The 18,133-nt window shown below is 35.5% G+C and overlaps 3 protein-coding genes across 10 annotated transcripts in view; 1 reads left to right on the forward strand and 2 right to left on the reverse strand.

Annotated features, from left to right (window-relative positions):
* Positions 1 to 18,133, reverse strand: part of LOC131045866 (beta-glucosidase 22) — a 34,080-nt gene that overhangs the window by 1,205 nt on the left and 14,742 nt on the right. For 5 of the 8 annotated variants that reach the window (XM_059209651.1, XM_059209649.1, XM_059209650.1 and 2 more), the window contains one exon: positions 11,966 to 12,102. The exons of 1 other annotated variant lie outside the window; for it this stretch is intronic. Coding sequence is in view for 2 of the 7 variants with exons in the window: in XM_057979536.2 (XP_057835519.1) it covers positions 12,099 to 12,102 (4 nt within the window). In the remaining 5 variants the exon portion in view is untranslated. Of the gene's footprint in view, positions 1 to 11,964; positions 12,103 to 18,133 lie in introns of those variants that run through there. 2 more of the 8 variants (XM_057979536.2, XM_059209647.1) reach the window with 1 other exon arrangement.
* On the forward strand, positions 5,677 to 6,779 carry LOC131045864 (chlorophyll a-b binding protein of LHCII type 1). The gene has a single exon (XM_057979532.2). It carries the CDS (start codon positions 5,755 to 5,757, stop codon positions 6,553 to 6,555), a length of 801 nt encoding a protein of 266 aa, XP_057835515.1. The 5' UTR covers positions 5,677 to 5,754; the 3' UTR covers positions 6,556 to 6,779.
* Positions 11,304 to 11,960, reverse strand: LOC131045865 (xylan glycosyltransferase MUCI21-like). Its single transcript, XM_057979533.1, has one exon. It carries the CDS (start codon positions 11,958 to 11,960, stop codon positions 11,400 to 11,402), a length of 561 nt encoding a protein of 186 aa, XP_057835516.1. The 3' UTR covers positions 11,304 to 11,399.

Raw genomic sequence — 18,133 nt, forward strand, 5'->3', positions numbered from 1 at the left:
GGCTTGAGAGATGCTAAGCAAGCATTAGATACTAATTAAGCATTAGGGAAGGCTTCAAGGGGTGACATCATTGGATAATGCTTTTATCCAAGGAAGAAGGCTATTGTCCAAGAGGTAAACTCTTGTGCAAGGATAAAGGATGGTCGAGTGGACAACCATCATGGGTTAGGGGTGTGGGCTTGTAAGAGGCATTAAATGCCTTTTGAAGACTTTGGAGGCTAACTTGCTTCAAGAGGAAAACCACTAGTGGTCTAGGGAACAAATTTGTAAGAGCCTTACAAATTTGGGGGTATTCAACAAGTTATCTTGTTGAAAGGAAAAGGTCTTAAATGCATTTTGAAGACTTTCTCCAAATTTGGGGAAATGACTCCCCAAATTTAGGGATTGGACATGATGAGGAGAATTAGGTTAATTAATGAAAGATTAGAGGGATTCTAGAAGAAATTAGGAGGGCAAGTGGAAAATGTAGGATTTGGCAAGTGGGTGAGGGAAAATAGGAATTTTAGTAAATTAAAAAGATTTAATTTATCCAAAAGAGGATGCAACTTGCATTTATAGGATTTTGCAAGTGGGGGAATTTACAAATAAATTTTGATTTATTTAGGTGCAAAGGATATCGTAATTAAATGTAGATTTAATTAAAATGGGAAAGGGAGTAAATTGATATTTTTAATTAAAAATGAATTTAATTAAAATGGTTAGAGGGGGGATATTTAATTAAATATGAATTTAATTAAATGGCTTGGATAAAAGAAAGGTATATTAATTAAATCTTAATTTAATTAAATGGCTTACATAGAAGAAGAGTATATTAATTAAATCTTAATTTAATTAATAGGCGATTAGAAGAATATGGGTATTAATTAAATCATTAAATCTTAATTTAATTAGTAGGAAGAATTCTTGATGATTAAATGAATAAAATCCATTTAATTAGTTGTACCAGTTTTAGGTGTCTATGGAACCTAATTAGATAATGTTCTAATTACTCCAAGAATGACAATCTTACAAAGACATTTTTAAATAGCATCAATTTGAAATAATAATAAAAAAAGAGAGAGAGAAAAGTTAATAAATACCAATTAAAAAAATCATAGAGAAAAGGTAAGCATTGAGCAAGATCAAATTAATGTGAAGATGAAAAATATGCTAACACAAACATGACCTTAACAAATGAACTCAACCTAGAGTAGGCAAAATTTAATTGTAGAGTTTGAAACATCACATTAATAAAAAGATAGCATTTCCAAAGTGGAGATATTCTAAAATGCAATACCATATTAAAAAACATTCTTTTTTCAGCCTTCACTAAATGTTCATATCTTTCATATTTGCATCTTATACATAAATATTTGATTTCATATTTCTAATATCTATTATCAAACAATCATTCTTTCCTCAATTATAAAACTAAATGTTCATATCTTTCATATTTACTTTTTATATATTAATATTTAACTTCTATTTCACATACCCACAATTACCAATGTATCTACATCCTATTGGGTTATCTTAGATGAATCACAAGGAAAGATTATTTTTGTTTACAAAGATATGCACTCTAAACAAGAAACATAATTGCGATTACAACCCATGTCCCCATGCAGTTGCTTAATTGCATTTCCTTCTTAGTTTAAGCAATTGGAGTGTTCCCATACAAATTTAAAATTGTGGGAAAAGGATAATTTAGAATCTTTCTTGTGAAAAAGGGGCTTGACATAAGTACAAGCATATTGGCAAATATACCTTCTGACTCCACAAATTTTGTTCCCTCTTTTTTAACATTTACTTTCCATTTTTTCTTAAATTTTAATTGAATATATTATTATTAATACTACTAATATAAATTCAAAATGGTTGCTTAAAAATAAGCCAAAAAAATAAATATGCATGGAGCTAAGGGAAGAGCACCAATTACCGCCCATGTTCCAATTATCATTCACTCTTTGCTCACCCAACCCCCTAATTACTAAGTTTAAAGAAACCAAAAAAATGATAACTAAAAGACCATTAATAACTTTATCATGTACCCTTGTACCCCAAATAGTTAGTGTAGATGGAGGAAACGGATGGAATACAAGATTCAATCTTCCAACATCCAACAATGGAGTTTTTCCTGCCAAAACACACACATGCAAATCGAAATCTAAACTAAAACACACATGCATGTCACACAATCTACTCCATTGCACTCCTTAAACCAAGATCTCATGTAGATAATATTGCTCTCAGAAGCACACACAAGAAGCTATGGTTTTTGGAGATTCAAGATGATGAATGCAAAGGAAGCTAAAGAAAACGAAATGCAAGCTCAGAAAAATACAAAGAATGAACAAATTGCTAGATTGCTAGATAGCCTCAAATGAGAGAGGAGTTGAGCTTAAATATAAGTCCTCAAGAGTGGATTTAGGTTGTAGGGCGAATGTGGGGTAAAATATTGGATTGGAGACTTTAGTGTTTATCCCACATGCATTGGATGAGTGAGATTGATAAGAGTGGGATAGGATAAATAGGAGATGAAATAGATATGGAAGAAATTTGGAAAAATGGTTTTATTTAAAATGAATAAAATGAAATATATGTTATTAAATGGATGAATGATAGAATATATTTTGATTTAATGGAACAATAATATTTTATGACTATTAAGATATAATAATAGAATAATGAATATTGATCAATGAATATTATAATGGAGAATGATGGATAATGAAAAATGAATATTAATTAATGGATCTACTTGATGATGTTGGAAAAATTAAAATTAATTAAGAGGACATTTTAATGGAAATTTTTGTGTCTTCATTTTGCCCCTCTTTGAGACAATGCAACCTGTCATGTTATTTCAAAGAAAATGATCAACTAATATATGCCCCAAAGATATCTTGGTAAGGGTGATGATTGATCGATTATGCCCCTTCGAGAGATTGATCGAACAGATTGATGGATATTGATCTCTCGGTAGATTATGAAAAGGAGATAGGATGATTGATGCACGAGTGATTGATTTGAGATGTACATTTGATGGAAATGCACAGTTGATGAGGCGTAACTAAACAATTGATGGAAATGAATAGTATAGCTAGGTTGATAAGCTAATTAAGATGATTGAACTAATTAAGCTGCTAGGGATTGATGCGAGAGAAAGATAAGGCGATCCAATGATTGATTGATTGATTGATTGATTGATTCAAGGGGCATTGAGATTGCAAGAAGCAAGTTGGTTGATAAAGAGATTAAAGATTCAAAGACATTGCATCAGTTGGATAAAGTGTTTGATCGAATTCAATGCAATAGAAGAATGAAGAAGATGATGAAAGAAATGATGAAAAAGATAAATGAGAAGGAGGATAAGAAGAGAAAAGTGAGGGGAAAAAAGAATGAGTGATGAGAAAGAGGATATGAAAGGTGATGATAATTCTTATTCTTTTGAAGTGCTAAAGTCATCATCAAGCTTATTATAGAAAAAGGATAAACTCATCCAGATATAGATAAGACCCAAATGAATCGTCATACCAATTGTGTGCAAGAAAACACATCAGACAACCAAGGAATGCCCCAGTTCACAGGAGACCCATATGTCCTCAATGATCTTAGATGATCATGTCCTAAGGCGATTCATTATATCACTAAAGAACAATCCACAAGCAACAAATAGGTGAAGATGCCCCATCCTCGCCTTTCTAGTCAAAGACATCCTAGAGATAAAATCTCTAGTCAGAGACATCCTGGAAAAGCTAAAAGACACGTCACCAAAAAAAAAATCTGAAACAATCAAAAGACATAACCAATCAAACAGACATTATATTTTATGCCACAATGATTGTTGTTCTCAGGTAATGTGTTTGGTTTAGAAGTTGATCAAATGTTGTTATGTTTGCTCAATCGTAATATCGTTGCGTCATGAGTTCGTTGAAGTGCAAAGTTGCATGCTTATCCGAAGTGTTTGTGTCATCGCAATGTTTTTTGTGGATATTATTGATGGTGCAAAATGAAACAGTCTGGAAACAAACTCAGTCCAAAAGAATATGCATTGTACTAGATATTCAGAAATAAGATATGAAGCACAGACAAGGCACAAGCAAGCAAAAATATGATAAGATTGTGCAACCTGCAAGCAAAATGAAAGATTACAAATCTACATGCAAACAAAAAACATTAACACCTACAATCAAACACCAAAATGATAACTTCTATCAAGCAAATGAAACACGAGGAAAGGTCCCACCGAGCATGTCAAATGTAGATGGGGGAAATGAATAGAATACAAGATTCAATCTTCCAACATCCAACAATGGAGTTTTTCCTACCAAAACACACACATGCAAATCAAAATCTAAACTAAAACACACATGCATGTCACACAATCTACTCCATTGCACTCCTTAAACCAAGATCTCGTGTAGATAATATTGCTTTCAGAAGCACACACAAGAAGCTATGGTTTTTGGAGATTCAAGATGATGAAAGCAAAGGAAGCTAAAGAAAATGAAATGCATACTCAGAAGAATGCAAAGAGTGAACAAATTGCTAGATTGCTAGATTGCTAGATAGCCTCAAATGAGAGAGGGACTGAGCTTAAATAGAAGTCCTCAAGAGTGGATTTAGGTTGTAGGACGAATGTGAGATAAAATATTGGATTGGAGATTTTAGTGTTTATCCCACATGCATTGGATGAGTGAGATTGATAAGAGTGGGATAGGATAAAGAGGAGATGAAATAGATATGGAAGAAATTTGAAAAAATGGTTTTATTTAAAATAAATAAAATGGAATATATGTTATTAAATGGATGAATGAAAGAATATATTTTGATTTAATGGATTTAATGGAACAATAATATTTTATGACCATTAAGATATAATAATGGAATAATGAATATTGATAAATGAATATTATAATGGAGAATGATGGATAATGAGAAATGAATATTAATTAATGGATCCACTTGATGATGTTGGAAAAATTAAATTAATTAAGAGGACATTTTAATGGAAATTTTATGTGTCTACAGTTAGAACTCGTAGACTTTAATTAAAGATGTGTACAAAGTATTGGTAATTTAACTACGTGTTATGCGCATTTCCGTAGTACATTAGGTCTATTCAGGGCCCACAACGTGAGTCATTACTACCCAAAAGCTAGATCAATAGCTATAAATAGTTAAATCGCATTACAAAAACAACAAAAAAAACCATCAAATTTCAATATACCTTTTAGAATCTGTAGATACACGAAAACCATCAAATTTCAATATACCATTTAAAATCTATAGATACACAAAATTAACTACGCTTCCCCTACCAGTTCCACATATTCACATACCAATAACCATAACAAATTAAACACCCACATGAAAACTTACACTAGAGGGCACCCGCCGTGCACGAAGGACGGGCTCCTTGTCGCGGGAGGCGTCTGTCTAGCGTGGTACATTCTAGCGTATGCCACGAAACAGAGGAGCATGACACGGAGCTTGAAAACTCAAGGGATGATTGGACGAAAGGATTAACATCCGGAACAGACGCCTGTTTTAGGATAGAGTAGATTTAATTGAAAATGATAGGAAAAGACAAGATTACATGATACATCTACTGGTGTTCGCGGCTGTGGTTGGTCGGAGAGATCCTTACCGGATAAAACCCACACCCAAGCACCAACATAAATATGACAAGCTAAACCAAACCTCCATACCAGTCCTCCACATATATCACCAGAAGAAGAGAAAGCAAGAGAGTAAAGCAAAGCAGAAACAATGGCAGCAATGGCGAAGCTGTCGTCCCCAGCATTTGCAGGGCAGATGGTGAATGGCGACTTCGCCAGACAATTGAGGGCATTGAACGTGGGAGAGCGAGTCAACATGAGGAGAGGCGCCACCAAAGCCCCTGTCTCAAGCTCCCCCTGGTACGGCCCAGACAGGGTGAAATACTTGGGACCCTTCTCTGGTGAGCCCCCATCCTACCTGACCGGTGAATTCCCCGGTGACTACGGGTGGGACACCGCCGGTCTGTCAGCAGACCCAGAGACTTTTGCCAAGAACAGAGAGCTGGAAGTTATTCATGCCCGGTGGGCAATGTTGGGAGCTCTCGGGTGCGTTTTCCCGGAGCTTCTGAGCCGAAATGGTGTGAAGTTCGGGGAAGCGGTTTGGTTCAAGGCGGGCTCACAGATCTTCAGTGAGGGCGGTTTGGACTATTTGGGCAACCCTAGCCTGGTGCACGCACAGAGCATCCTTGCCATCTGGGCATGCCAGGTCATCCTCATGGGTGCCGTTGAGGGCTACCGTGTGGCTGGTGGACCGCTCGGGGAGATCACTGACCCGCTTTATCCCGGTGGGAGCTTTGATCCCCTCGGCTTGGCTGATGACCCTGAGGCTTTTGCAGAGCTTAAGGTTAAGGAGATCAAGAATGGCCGGCTTGCTATGTTTTCTATGTTTGGGTTCTACGTGCAGGCTATCGTTACCGGAAAAGGTCCCCTGGAGAACTTGGCCGACCATCTGGCAGACCCTGTCAACAACAACGCCTGGGCTTATGCCACTAACTTTGTTCCCGGGAAGTGAGCGTTCTCATCGTTTCAGTCTCTCGTAACAGCTTTGTGGTGAAGGAAGCACCAAGGGCCGTTAAGTTTCTTATCTCTCGCCAATTTCAATCAATTCTGTGCATATGTTATTATTATTATGTATTGCTCTGTTTTGTTTAAATTTTAATGGAGATTATGGCTCGTTAAATGTGGCTAAAGTGCAATGTATATGTTAATTAATGTAGATGTGTCTCCTTCTCGTCCCGTTGCAGTTTCCTCAGTTTTAATTGTTGCACAGTTATATGGTTTCCGCTTGTGGCAAAGATTTTATTGAAATTAGGATTTCACCATAAGCTTGAATTTTATTTCAATTTTATGAAAGGAAATGGAGATTGTATATTTCAGTAAGTTTTTTATTAATTAAGTTTTTTTAATGTAAAATTGTTATATAAGTGATGTAAAAATTGGCATGATTCAGTTATGTAAAATTGAATTAAGTTTGAGATGAAATTGTTTCTAATATATACATAATTATGAAATTTTCACTTATTACCATGATTTTATTGAAACAAAGATATTACTATAACCTTATATATGTGGTGTATGAACTAGTTTGATTTATACAATTATGAAATTTTCACTTATTACAATGATTTTATTGAAACAAGTATTTCACTATAACCTTATAACCTTATATATGTGGTGTATGAACCAGTTTGATTTAATGGTACAAAATTGAATTAAGCTTGAGGTGAAATTGAGTTCAATAGATTTTATCATTACACAATTATAAAATTTTCACTTGTAAAAAATTTTATGATAACCTTAATTTTTTTTATTTCGATATAATTTCAATTTTAAAAAAGAAAATAGAGATTATTCTTATTACTATGTAAATCTTGTATTTCTCTTTTGAATTAATTAAAGTGTTTTTATGTAATAAATAATTAGTATACAGGTGGTGTATACTTAAAAAAGAAAATAGAGATTATTCTTATGTACTATGTAAATCTTGTATTTCTCTTTTGAATTAATTAAAGTGTTTTTATGTAATAAATAATTAGTATACAGGTGGTGTATGAACTAGTTTGATTCAATGATGAAATTAAGCTTGAGGTGAAATTGATCCCAACTCTTCTAATGGTTACACAATTATGAAGTTTCCACTTATTACAATGATTTTATTGGAAATAAGGATGTCACTATAATTTTTATTTTTATTTTGATATAACTTTAACAAAGAAAATGAAGACTATTGCACTACAACAATGTACAGATAAAATAGCGAAAATTGTATATATTGTATTTTCCTTTTGAATTGATGAGGTTATTCTTTATGCACTAACTAGTATACAAGTGATGTCTTTGACAAAATGGTTCTAATCTCTAATTTACTCAATGCTGCAAATTTAAACTAAGCACTTAACTTAAACAATTCTAAATTATAAAATTCTTCATCTAACTGTTATATCTCACAATTTAAACCCCCAAAACATTTTAAATCATACTGGCATGAATTGTTTTCGGATTCAACTATGAGTTTTTTCCTCAACATTTTATGATCTATGATTAGGAATAGAAAGCAGGAGAAGAGATTTTTGCTTCCTGCTTTCTAATTCAATGATGGATCACGGAGTTTGATCTAAAAATATTAAGGAATGGAGATTTTCAATTCTCTTATTTTCTGATTCTCCATAATGTATTATGGAGTTTGATCCGCACCATCAAGAAAAAGAGATTTTCTCTTCTCTTGCTTTCTGATTTCTAATGATAAATCATGAAATTTGATGCAAAATGTCAAAAAAAAAACCACACAGAATGAAATTCAGAAACAATTCATGCCAATATCGTAAACTAAAATATAAAGCCCGATCCATTATAACATATTTTAAGATCGAAGTATCCATCAAGCTAAAAGAAAAAGCTCTAGATCAACCCTGATTCAGAGAATTGTATTGTTTACTATTTCCTTTTTATCAGAGCTTCTGTCGGGTCTACTTTAACACCAATTCATATACATTGGCAAGTAACTGCCCCTTCCTCCCAAAGGCTACAGGTTTATGTCTTCTTTATATATTTATGGAAGTGACTATATATTTATGGAAGTGAAAAAAGATAATGGGGACTTTTCCCAGGAGGAATAAAATAAAATAATGAGAAAGACCTCCTGGATTTTGGACAAGCGAGATTTAAATGAATTTGTGGATGAAGAAGATTCGGATGAATTTCATTCACTTTTGCCCTAGCATCAGATTCCATGGCCTTGCCCATCGTCACTTCCAACACGCAATTTCAGCATCCTGAATGAGGGTTCGCATGTAATGGTTCTAAGGGCTTCTAGAAAATTTCAGAATGAAGCAAACTGCTCGTGTAGTATGACTTTTTTAGCTATTTGATTTTGTTTTTCAGAACTATCCGTTTAAAACCACATAGAACCGTTTGTTTGGTATAATACCTCCTTTAACATACAAAACTCCACCGTAGAGGGATGGCTTTCGTGGCTTGCCATACCCAAGTGGGGTACAGATAGAGCCCTGCTTGTTAATATAAAATTATAACTCAAATCTATGATGACTTAATGTTATCAGATTTTCACAATTCATGTTAATATAGTTTATTTAGTTGTTTTTCGATTTGATTGTCTAATTTATTTAGAATTAATATTTTCGATCACATTTCATGATCCATCATCAGAATGTTTAAAGAATACCAAAATATGTCAGATTGTAAATTACTCAGATCTGACCACATGTCATCCTCTCAGATGTTGATGTTGTGCCCATAGCTTACTAGTACTTCTCAGATCCTTGACTGTGCAATAAATCACCATGTGTGTACCGAAAGGATGCCACATCAGGGAACTAGTACACTTATTTCGCCAAAATAGCAAATGAAATGCAACTTGGTGGTCACCCAACCATAGACCCAACTAATCATGACCTAGCACATAAATCTAAACTATATTGCTGGAGCTGGCTATGGGTATTTAACCTGTGGATAATTTAATAATCAACAGACATTGGATGACCAGAGAAATGGACCAGAGAAGACATCAAGGTCTCAGAACCCTGAAAATCAGTATTCAATTGTTTTCCTCTACTAAATTACACTTGCCGGTCATGGTGAATTAAAAGATCTAATTATTCTCCAGTCTTTCTATCAATAATGGTATGGGAATGTCAAAATGTCTTAATTGAATCTAACTTCTGAAGCACAGGATGTAGTTTGATTTTTCTACTCTGAATTTCTGTATATAACAAAGTATGAAGGAGTTTTTTTAAGGTTTATAAGTTTTAAAAAATAAAATTAGAGAGTTAGACGGTCTGGCTTGAATGATAGAATCATACTTATGTAGAATCTTCTATTATATTGTATTTCAGTTCAACTCTGAAGGATTCAGACACCTTAATTTGTAGTGCAGTTTTCACATTTTTGTCAATGACCACAATCCTTCCTATATTCTTCCATGGTGATGTCCACTTTAATTTATAGTTGCTTGGTTTGGCGAGATCACTATATTGCAATAGATAATCAAGTTTGGGGTTGGCGAAGAGAAAACTATATACCACTAATTGGTATGTTTTTGTGTCTATCATAGTTTTGACTAGTGGTATGCAATACTTTGAATTCTAACATTGTTCTGTCCAATACATATGCTTATGATAAAGGGTCTTCTATTTTGAATAAAATCTCATATCAACTCATGTGGCTGGTAGGAAAGTTTAGAGTGAGGTTCAGACTGTATTTGAACCATTTCAAAGGAGTTGAGATATGCGATGCATTTTTCTGTGCGCCCATAGTGTCTTGTATAATGGAGATTTTGACCTCCTCAAGGAAGCTTGGATTTCCATTTTGAACAATGATTTGGCGACATGTCTGGTGAGGGAGGGGAATGTTTTCAAGAGGATATGTTTATCTATGTTGTTGAATATTCTACGGGATGCTTCCATTGTTGGTATTAAAACGGACATTTAAACCAAAGTTGTATGGACATAGATACGGATACAAATATGGATACAGTATCAGATACGGAGATACGGAGATGACCATTTTTTAAGATCCTTAATATGGATATGGTTGGATACAACATTCATAAAAAACACATACACATATATTTAACACAATTTATTAGAGGAGATTTTCATTACTTCAAAAGCAATATATATTAAACACATAATTGCTATGTAAAAAATTATAAGTTGATTTAACAATTTACAATATGCAAACATGGTAGAGTTGCATTGGAAGATAACCCAAAAAAATGGGTCACTGAAATAGAAAAACATTTCATTTGTACTTTCTCATTTGGTGTATGTTTTGTTTATACCAATTTTGTTTTTAAATGGCATGAATGAAGTTTCTCAAAATTAAATTCAGATTTACATCAAATTTTTAAGAAAATATAGTATCCAGCATGCTTGGAAAATCAAGGTTTTTTAGGCACACGTGAGTCCTGTATCCAACGTGTATCTAGACTCTATCGGATATGTAACCATCTCAGATACAGAAATACACGTACCCAATGACTAACAAAAGAGTATCTGACTACTCTAATCTAAACACTATGTATAACTAGCGGTTGGACCTCAGGAAGGTCCAATTTGTACTGCCGATAGCAATTAGACCTACTGCTGTTATCTCTTTGTGCTTTTTCTTGACCTGTGTGTGTTTTACAAATGATTCTTTGAGACTGTGCGCAGAATATTCATTAAAAACAAAAAATGTAAATGTATATGGTATCATATGTATATTCATATGATAACAAAAAATGTAAATGTATATCATACAGAAAGAATAAGTCTTTCTTACTTCTACTTCAAAATATGTTTATATACATTTGAATAAGAGAGATTCATATTTTTATTTGACTGATACAATGAAATATTATATTGATACAATCTGTATAAACACAGAGCCAGGTCTCATGAACAAAAGATGTGTCATGGCAGCACCATGAACTCCCACCATCTTTGCCAATTTAACAATTGCCTTCTGGTTCATCATTTTCCTTGACTTCTCCCTTGATATAACTACCAATTTGGGCTTTCCTAGCTGTGAAACAAGCCTGGAATCCCTTAAGGGAAATGATTGTTCTTTGGTTATGCTCTTTGTTTGAGGCATGGAACTCAATATAGGGGCATAGGCCTTGCTCACAAGCTCCCTGAAATCTTTAATGCTTTTGCCATCTTTCATGATCTCTGGTTTCACACTTAATTCGTCATGTATGTTGAGCCCAACTATCATCTCTGGAAAACAGTGGACTCTCTTATCCTTGCTGAAATCAATGACTGCATAAATGGTGACCTGCCCAATTATCTCTCCATATTTTGTCACCCACCAAGAATGGTATTCAAGAATAACAAACACCACTTGTCCATGGAGATGCTGGGATGTTATGTACAAAGGCAACAAACCATCATTGAATTCATGGTAAACATTGCCCATGTATCCTCCTGTTGAGAAAAGTATGGCGGGTAATTTATGCTACTTGCTGCCCCTGAAGCATAATTTACTCCATTCATCACTGCCACACCTTTTGTAGATGCAGCGGCATAGGGAGGAATCAAAGGTAACCCTAGCAACTTAGCTGCATGTAACATTGTAATATACAGTGAAATCTAAAACATCATCTTACAAATTCTAAAATCTATATGGTTAAAATTTGAAAGCGATGTCTAATAGCAAAAAGTTCTCTATCTCAGAAATTTCTGAATTCCAATATTTGTTAGATCTTATAGTGAGAAGCGTCGAATATGTCACCCATCGTAAGGCATTCGTTTTTGTGAACCATCAAATGTGATTATGTGAGTTAGCAAGATATTGTCTTTTGGAAAAATGGTCTCGTGGCAGGGGTCAGTCTATCTCTTTATTGTGATGGCAAAACGGTCAAGTAAGATTTCATTTGAGAGTACTTTGGTTTTCTCTTGGGTCAATGTGAGAGTTGGAAGACATTATATTAGACTTATACCATATTTAAAGACAAAATTGATTGTATAAATAGGGCAATACCATTTGTACAAAAGAATATGTTAATTCTTTTGGCTTTTTGATAGTAGAGATGGTTACAGTAACATTGGCCTAAGTGTTGAACCTGCAAGAGGCATGAAACTTGCAAAATGGTAAGGTTCGGCTTTTCCAAATCTTTAACGAGGAGTGATATGTAATACCAATGCCATTGTAGACAATGAAATCTCGCTAATGCTGAAGATTTGCATGAATGTTAGAGTGAATAGTTTTTAAGCTTGTCTCAATTTCTCTCTGTGTTATTCTAACTTGCATTCTTACTGTTGATTGTAACTAGGGTTATAGGGGTTCGGATTGCCTTTAGGCAACATCCAAACCCCCTTTAGGACCAGGTCCTATCCTAGGGTAACGTGACCCTATCCTATTCACAATGCCACGCTATGCTAAATACACGCCATTTAGCATTGGCACCAAAAACCAAGGAGGCCGACTTACATTTCAAAGAATAAAATATGCATATAAATAAATGACAATTTGCAAGTCAACTACAATCATATACAAAGGCGATTTAGCTCTGCTGTGCAAATTCTTAAGAAGGGTGCAAACTTATTCAGCTTGGTGCGAAATTGTCCAAGAGGACATAGTGGATTTTGATGCAAGTCTTTGAAGCATACAAGGGACAGATCTGATATGTGAAGATCAGATTCAAGCTAAGTATTGTACTTATATTTAGAGGAGAATATATAATCTGACCTGTGGGTCTTTCATGCTGGGTTTTTCCTCCTTGGAGGTTTTCCCAGGGTATGCTTGTTTGTCTACTGTTCTATTTCTGATTTATGTTGGCTTATTAAATACTGCAAATCTGATTACAATCTAGGGCACAATTAATCTATGTTGGTTTACTAAAATACTGCAAATCTGATTACAATCTAGGGCACAATTAATCTATGTTGGTTTACTAAAATACTGCAAATCTGATTACAACCTAGGGCATAATCAATTATATAAATCTGATTAACATACCTAGGGTTTAAAATTACATGGTATCAGAGCTATAGGTGTCATTAACTTCTGATTTTAGCAAATCAATTGTTGGATATAGCTGTTGTTTGTGTTCAGATTAAAGATGTCAGGTTTGAAGGCTGAAGATAGGCTTGAGGGAGCCATTGATTTTGCTGCTTGGAAAGTTCGTATTCTATTGGTCCTTGAAGAAAATGACCTACTGAAATTTGTAGAAGAAGAAAGGCTGTCTCCTCTAGAAGATGTTGAAGAGCTGAAAGTGTTCAAGAAAGATTCCCTCAAAGCTAGAAGGATCATAATTGAGTCCGTCAAGAATCATCTTGTCACTGTCATATCAAAGTTTGTATCTGCCAGAGAAATGATCAAACACTTGGAAGGGATGTATGAAGTCAACAATCTCAGTAAGGCTCTTGCCCTAAGACAGCAACTTCTACACATGAAAATGAAAGAAGAAGAAGACTCAATCATAGCCTACTTCATGAAGATCAATGAACTAAAGGACAAGCTAAGCACTCTTGATTGCCAAATCTCAGATAAAGACCTTGTTATGATTGCATTAAATGGTCTACCTGATGAATGGGAACCATTCATTCGTAGCATTGGTGGAAGAGCCAATCGTCCCAACTTTGAACATCTTCAATCTGATTGCATCGAAGAGGAATCTCGAATTGAGGTAAGAGGAAAACTCAAGAACTCTCTCAAAGATAATCATGTTCTCTTATCTAAATCTAGGAAAGGTGGTCATTGGAAGAAAGAGAAGAGAAGCAAAGATTTTAGATCCTCCTCCTATGATCCAAGGAAAAAGTCAAGAGATTCCTCCCACATTCGTTGCTTCAGATGTGACAAATATGGTCACTATGCCAGAGATTGTCAGAATGACCCAAAGGAAAGGGAAGCCAACTTAAATGAAGTTGCCGAACAAAGTGAAGACTACCTTCTTATCTCTGCTCTTTCCAGCAATGTTCCTACGGACAGCAATATGTGGATACTTGACAGTGGTGCCTCCAGACACATCTCAGGATTTCGTGAGCATCTCTCAGATCTGATTGAAAAAGACACCAAACTTCATGTAGTAATCGGTGATGATGCTCGATACTCGGTAAAAGGTTCTGGCACTACCTCTTTAAAACTAGATTCTGGTATTTCCTTACAACTCTGTGATATTCTCTTTGTACCTGGTATTAAAAGAAATCTTATTTCCATTTCGGCTTTAGAAGATAAGGGTTTGCAAATAGCATTTTCTGAAAGGAAAGTACTCGCTTGGCCTAAGAAATCTAATTTCAAATCTGCTCGTATTATTGGAAATAGATGTGATAGTTTATATAAGCTTGCAGCTAATCCAATTCAAGCTCTCATTCATGAGACCCCTGAATCATGCGAGCTATGGCATAGAAGATTGGGTCATCTTCACTTTCAAGCTCTTCCCACTCTCGGTAAAATGGTCAAAGGTATGCCTAACCTCAATTTATCTCATGATGATGCTTGTAAAGGTTGTGCAATGGGTAAGAATGTAAAGAATCCCTTTCATAAAAGTGATAGTAGGGCTAAAGAAAGGTTAGAACTCATTCATTCAGATTTATGTGGTCCTATGTCTGTAGCATCTCCTAACGGTTTCCTATATTATGTTATCTTCATAGATGATTTCTCTAGGAAAACATGGATCTATTTTCTTAAAACTAAAGAGTCTGAAGAAGTCCTAAACAGATTTAAAGAATTCAAAGCCTTAGTTGAAAATACTACAGGAAATCGAATTAAATGTTTGAGGTCTCACAATGGAGGTGAATACACCTCAGGTAGCTTCTATGACTTTTGTGTTAAAGCACGAATTAAGAGGGAGTTATGTGTTCCCTACAACCCTCAGCAAAATGGAGTTGCTGAAAGAAAGAACAGAACCATTGTTGAAGCTGCAAGAGCCATGATACATGATCAGGACTTGCAACCTTTTCTATGGGCAGAAGCATCCAAAACCCCAGTTTATATACAGAATAGATGTCCTCATCGAGTCCTAAAGGATGTGACACCTGAAGAAGCCTTTTCTGGAATCAAACCAGACATCAGTCACCTAAGAATATTCGGAAGCCCTGTGTATGTTCATGTGCCTAAAGAAAAACGAACCAAGCTAGATCCATCTGGAAAGAAAGGCATCCTAGTAGGATACAGCGAATCTTCCAAAGCCTTCAAGATCTACATTTCAAGTCAAAGGTATGTTGAGGTAAGTAGAGATGTAACTTTTGAAGAAGATATTGCTTTCAAAAGATCTAAAGGTTCATTAACCAACAATAATGATATGGTGATGGAAAATCAAGATTCAATTGTTGATGCTAACCCTGAGTTACAGGAGGAGTCTACTGATCTTCCAAATCAGGAAGTTCAGAATGACTCATCAAAACCCATGCAATCTACCGATATACCTCAGGATATTGTGGTCTGCAAAAAGAGACCACTTTGGGTTAGAAATACAATTCAAGATGCTGAAAGGTTTGCTGCTCCCAGAGGAACCTTCAAAAATAGCAAGAGTGTCCAAAATCACGCCAACTACATTTTTGTGATGTGCAATATAATTGAGTCTGAACCCCACAATATCGGAGAAGCAATGTCCCATCATGCTTGGAAATTAGCCATGGATGAAGAGTATGGGTCTATCATCAAGAATGATGTCTGGGACATTGTACCCAGACCCAAAGGTAAGTCTGTCGTTTCTTCTAAATGGTTGTTTAAAATTAAACATAATGCTGATGGTAGTATTGAAAAATATAAAGCTAGGTTTGTAGCACGTGGTTTTTCTCAAAAGGAAGGAATAGATTATGAAGAAACCTTTGCCCCTGTTGCTAGATATACCTCTATTAGGTCTATAATAGCTATTGCTGCAGCCAAAGGTTGGGAGCTGCATCAAATGGACGTTAAGACAACCTTCCTTAATGGTGTCATTGAGGAGGAAGTCTATATTGAGCAACCAAAAGGTTATGTAATCCATAAAAGAGATTCTCATGTTTGCAGGTTGAAGAAAGCCTTATATGGGCTCAAACAGGCTCCTCGCGCTTGGTATGAAAGAATTGATAAGTACTTACTAAGTTTAGGGTTTTCCAAGAATGATGTTGATGCTAACATTTACTTGAAAGCTTATAATGATGAGATGCTTATTTTAGTTTTATATGTAGATGATTTATTTCTCACGGGTGAAAATAAATTAATCATGAGATGTAAAAAGGAATTAGCCTCAGAATTTGAAATGAAGGATTTAGGTCTAATGCATTACTTCCTAGGGTTAGAGGTATGGCAAAGAGCTAATGAAATCTTTCTAAGTCAGGGAAAATGCACTATTGATATTTTGAAAAGATTTAGAATGATAGATTGTAAACCTATGCATACTCCTATGGAATCTAACTTAAAGAAGTTAAGTGTTTCTGCAGCTAACTCTGATTTTGCAGATCCCTCTGAGTACAGGCAGTTGACTGGCTCCCTGATGTACCTAGTCAATACTAGGCCAGCTATCTGTTATGTTGTTAATGCTCTCGGTCAGTTCATGTGCTCACCTAAACATGTTCACCTGGTTGCTGCCAAGCACATTCTAAGATACCTACGTGGCACGATTGGTTATGGGCTGAAGTATTCACTTAATACCCCAATTCTCTTGAAAGGCTACTCAGATTCAGATTGGGCAGGAAGTGTCAAGGACAGGAAAAGCACTTCAAGCATCTGCTTCAACTTGGGCTCCGCAGTAATCTCTTGGGCATGCAGAAAGCAATCTTCGGTAGCATTAAGCACTACAGAAGCTAAGTACATTGCCGCATCTGTTGCATCCAGAGAAACAATGTGGCTTCGTAAGCTCCTTGTTGGATTATTTGTGTTGGGAAAAATGGTGTCTCAACCTTGCATTTATGCGAGGTTACTATTTATAGTAAGTTTTCATTTGAGCACGAAATGGTGCGAAACTCTCCCTGAAGCTTCTGGTTGGCTAGATAAGCATTCCGGTAAAGTTGCGTCGCAAGGTCACAGCTAGTTTTGAAGATATTAAAGTTTTCGTCTTGGAGGGGTGCAATAAAATGTTTAAACTTAATTTTGGGGACTTTAGAGGCTCCGAAACGCCCTGAAAAGTGGCCGTAACCGGCGAAGCGGGTTACGAGGTGATAGAGCACTTCGCGAGCTTTCCGGCGCTTCAAACGGTTCGTCAATCGGACACCCGGTTCTCAAGTTATGGCCTCCGGAAGTTTGTACTCCTGAAATAGGAAAAATAATTTGTATCGGATACATAAATGAGCTGTAAAAGGGAGCGACACGTGTTGATGTGTGCTTTAACATGTCATAGAAGGGAGATAAGGTCAGCTACACCTTATTGGGTGGTTTTAGCCCATGGTTTTGTAATACCGTTTGACGGTTTCTTGTATTGTATCTCCTATTTATGAGGTGTGTGAGATAGAGGTTGAGTGTAAGAGTCTTATGGCTATTGAGTTGCCTCTGAATCTCTGATTAGTGGTACTCCTGCGAAGAGCTTGCTCTGCAAGTATGTTGTAATCTGTTTTGATTGCTGAATAAAATATTGAGCTGCTTTTGGAGGGTGGGGTTTTTCTCCCGAAAGGGTTTTCCCCACGTAAATCACTGTGTTGTGGTATGATTGCTATTATATCTATTTATGT

This window comes from Cryptomeria japonica, chromosome 8 (genome assembly GCF_030272615.1).
Source record: "Cryptomeria japonica chromosome 8, Sugi_1.0, whole genome shotgun sequence".
NCBI lineage: Eukaryota > Viridiplantae > Streptophyta > Pinopsida > Cupressales > Cupressaceae > Cryptomeria > Cryptomeria japonica.